Source organism: Chlamydomonas reinhardtii, chromosome 8 (genome assembly GCF_000002595.2).
Source record: "Chlamydomonas reinhardtii strain CC-503 cw92 mt+ chromosome 8, whole genome shotgun sequence".
In the NCBI taxonomy this organism is placed as follows: domain Eukaryota; kingdom Viridiplantae; phylum Chlorophyta; class Chlorophyceae; order Chlamydomonadales; family Chlamydomonadaceae; genus Chlamydomonas; species Chlamydomonas reinhardtii.
In genome coordinates, this window is record NC_057011.1 from 3,009,861 (window position 1) to 3,013,212 (window position 3,352).

At 58.8% G+C, this 3,352-nt stretch overlaps 1 protein-coding gene across 1 annotated transcript; it reads right to left on the reverse strand.

Annotated features, from left to right (window-relative positions):
• Positions 1-998: 998 nt before the first annotated feature.
• CHLRE_08g373368v5 (uncharacterized protein) lies at positions 999-3,185 on the reverse strand. Its single transcript, XM_043065100.1, has 2 exons — positions 2,930-3,185; positions 999-2,732 (listed from the first exon to the last, which is right to left on the reverse strand). The coding sequence occupies exons 1-2, from the start codon at positions 3,054-3,056 to the stop codon at positions 2,680-2,682; spliced, it is 180 nt and encodes a 59-aa protein (XP_042922100.1). The 5' UTR covers positions 3,057-3,185; the 3' UTR covers positions 999-2,679.
• Between the last annotated feature and the right edge of the window lie 167 nt (positions 3,186-3,352).

A 3,352-nucleotide genomic window follows, 5' to 3' on the forward strand; every position in this document is an offset into this window, starting at 1 on the left:
TTTTTTTGGGGGGGGGGGGGGGGGCGGACGGCACGAACCGTATCAGCACCTGCGATGCTGCCTGGGTACCGCCGTGTCAGGGCACACCGCCACATGCACCCAGGTATGCAATTGAATGTGCTGAGGCTGCGACCCGGGCTTGCACCGTCAAGGCAGGTGGCGCAGGCGCGTGGGTGCCATGGCTGGGGGCGGGTGGGGGTGGGGGTGGGGGCTGGGGGCGATGGCACGAATCGTATCACCACCCGCGATGCTTCCTGGGCGTCTAGGCACGCCACCACAGGCAACCAGGCATGCTCCTTGATTATCTGTGCCTGCTTGGTGGGCTGGCACCGTCAAGGCAGGTGGCGTAGGCGAGTGGGCGCCGCGGCTGGGGGCTTGTGGGGGTTGGGGCTGGGGGCTGGGGGGCGGACGGCACGTACCGTGTCACCACCTGCAATGCTACCTGGGTGCCGCCGTGTGAGGGCACACCGCCACAGGCACCCATGTATGCAACTGAATGTCCTGAGGCTGCTGTGTGGGCTTGTACCGCAATGCAGGTTGCGCAGGCGAGTGGGCGCCGCAGGGGGGGGGGGGCGGGTGGGGGGGCGGGTGGGGGTGGCGCTGGGGGCTGGGGTGCGGACTGCACGAACCGTGTCACCACCTGCGATGCTACCTGGGTGCCGCCGTGTCGGGGCACACCGCCACAGGCACCCAGGTATGCAACTGAATGTCCTGAGGCTGCGACCCGGGCTTGCACCGTCAAGGCAGGTAGCACAGGCGCGTGGGTGCCATGGCGGGGGCGGGTGGGGGTGGGGGCTGGGGGCGAAGGCGCGAATCGTATCACCACCCGCGATGCTTTCTGGGTGCACCCGAGTCGGCATCACCGGATCGCCAACTCAGTGCACACCCTCCTCTGGAGGGTCTGATTATGGCGCTTAGTGAGATGCTGTCACAGGTTCGAATCCCGTCAAGAACAGTTTTTTTTGCCAGATCACAGCGAAGAAGTAGATAAGATCAGGGCGCCGCGAAATTTACAAACAAGGCCACGCCGGTACAAAAAACATGAATGTGACAAGGCACGGCGTGATGCAACATCAACAAAATACACCAAAAACACAGGAATTCAGGCTACCAGGTGTATCTATACACCATGCTTGTCGGTTTTCAAGCTCGAACATCGCGACGGACATATTGAACATGTAATTCTGAGCGTGCATTGTTCGGAACACACACAACGAGCTCGGGAGCGCGAAATGGCGAGCCAAGCATGTCGAGACCCCGACTGATTTTCACACCGCGTCACTCAAGTCCCTAGTTGTTCGTAAGAATATGCATGCTGAACGCGCATTGCGCACAGTGCATAATACAAGCTCAAGAGCGCGACATCGCGAGCCGAGCATATTGAGACCCTCCTCCATTTCCGAGCGATTTGCGTCCCCGAAGTCTTCTAACTATGCATATTAAGCGTGTATTCCGAGCTACGTTGCGAATAGAATCCAAGCGGTAAATGCCAAAAACAAATCCCGCGATCCATCTGTCGGTCGACTGTTCATCGACCACCAACCTCCTGTGCGAACACCAGCTGGCTAACAATAACCTCCTCAAAGTGCAAGGGATTAACCACGCCACACATCAACCTGTTGTAAACACACAACAATCCAACGCACGACAAGCAAGCAGATAAACAATACCCCGGCTTCACGCAGAGACAGGACAGGTAGAAACTAAACCCGAACGTAGCTCAGTGACATACGTCCAGCCAGCGAAGCCAAGCATGATGGTCACCACACCAAACACCAACAAGAAAGTCACTGCTGTAAATTGCAGTCAGCACTCACCACCCACAAGGTACTCCACGCTTCCAGGTCATCTGTCAGTACACCTCGCGCATGTTAAAAACACTACTGCATGCATTGAAAGCCTTGGTTATGAGGCAGCCATGCTGGCCTGAATGCGCACAATCATACCTGGCACTGCTACTGCTGTGCTCTGCGAGAGCCTCAATAGCCGCTGCCATTCCGCGGCTAGATCTGCCTCGGGCGTTAGCATGGTACGCAGCGCCTTTTTAAGCCGGCGCTCTTCGGCCCGCGAGGCCCACAGCGGACGCACTAAATGTAAGGCATGCAACCCACGAAACCTGGTGAGCATTACGTAAATTGAAGCCCGCCGCCAACTGCCGTGCTGCGGTTTGCACATATCCACCAGCCACAGTTCGTGCGCTGGCAGAGTTTGCCCCTGCGCAAAGTAATCGGTGACTGCATACGCAAGCTCCACACGAAAGCCCCAGCGCATCACAGGCAACCGCAGGGTTGCATGCTGCGATGTGAACATAGCACTGCACGGTAAAACAGGAATCTCCCCGACATCCAGGGCCTGATCGACAGACACCCGACCCGCATCAGGCCCGTCGGGGCGCACCATTACAGCCGAGGGGCACGAACTTGAGGACATGCACGGGGGGCAATGCTTGCATCTGGCAATGGTGACTCGTTGGGATGCAGAACAATGCCGGTGCCTGTGGCACTGTTGTTGATGATGTGATACAGACGCACATGCTCATTTGATGTAAACACGTAACGAATGCCAGCAAAGAATGCGCACACAGCGGGCACACCGCTATCATTCTTCGGCCCGCCAAGCGCCTCTAATTGATGCACATGCGAAATAGGTAAGCTGCTCCCGTCCGGCGACAAGTCCGCGCTACGCCATAGCAGCAGCTGCTGACGCTGCGCGAGCGCATGCAGCTGCACGAGCTGCAATGCCAGTGGAACCCGCACAACATGGCGCTGGACAACTGCAAAGGGCTGGGGCACGGGGTCAATCCCTGGCTTCGGGGGCTGCCAAACACGCGCGTTGAGCTGCTGGCACGCTGTATCCAGATCTGCCTGAGAGATTTCCTGCACGCCACCAAACTTCTCCGCTAGCATGAAGAGAGGTTCGTTGTTGTCACCTACGCCTGCTTGCTGCCGATGCTGGTGAGTGAGAACGAACGCGAACGGCACCATATTCCACAGCTCCCGCCCCATGAGGTTCATGCTGCCCTCCGGATGCTCCAGCTGCCGGATCTGGCGCTCCATGGCCCCGCCGTCCCCCGCGCCCGGCGCCAGCAGCTGCCGCAAGCTCTCTTCCGCAGCACCGCTATATAGCGGCACGTGCCGTGGCTGTGGCAACTGACGCAAGTCGCCAACAAGCAGGCCATGCAGATCTGACAGCGGCCCGTGATATAGGTGCGTGCTGTCTATACCCACGTGCCTCCGTGCCGCGTGCACATGCATGCAAATGCGCGCCCAGTGGGACAGCCCACACGTGCTAAACTCATCTAGGAAAATGAAGCGCACACCATTGAGGTTGCGCTCGACTCGATCGCGGTGAG

Coding starts and splice junctions, on each gene's coding strand:
- CHLRE_08g373368v5 (XM_043065100.1), bottom strand. CDS start 3,056: ATGGAGCGCCAGATCCGGCAGCTGGAGCATCCGGAGGGCAGCATGAAC. Junction 2,733..2,929: donor TCGGCAGCAAGCAGGCGTAG/GTGACAACAACG, acceptor CTGGCATTGCAG/CTCGTGCAGCTGCATGCGCT.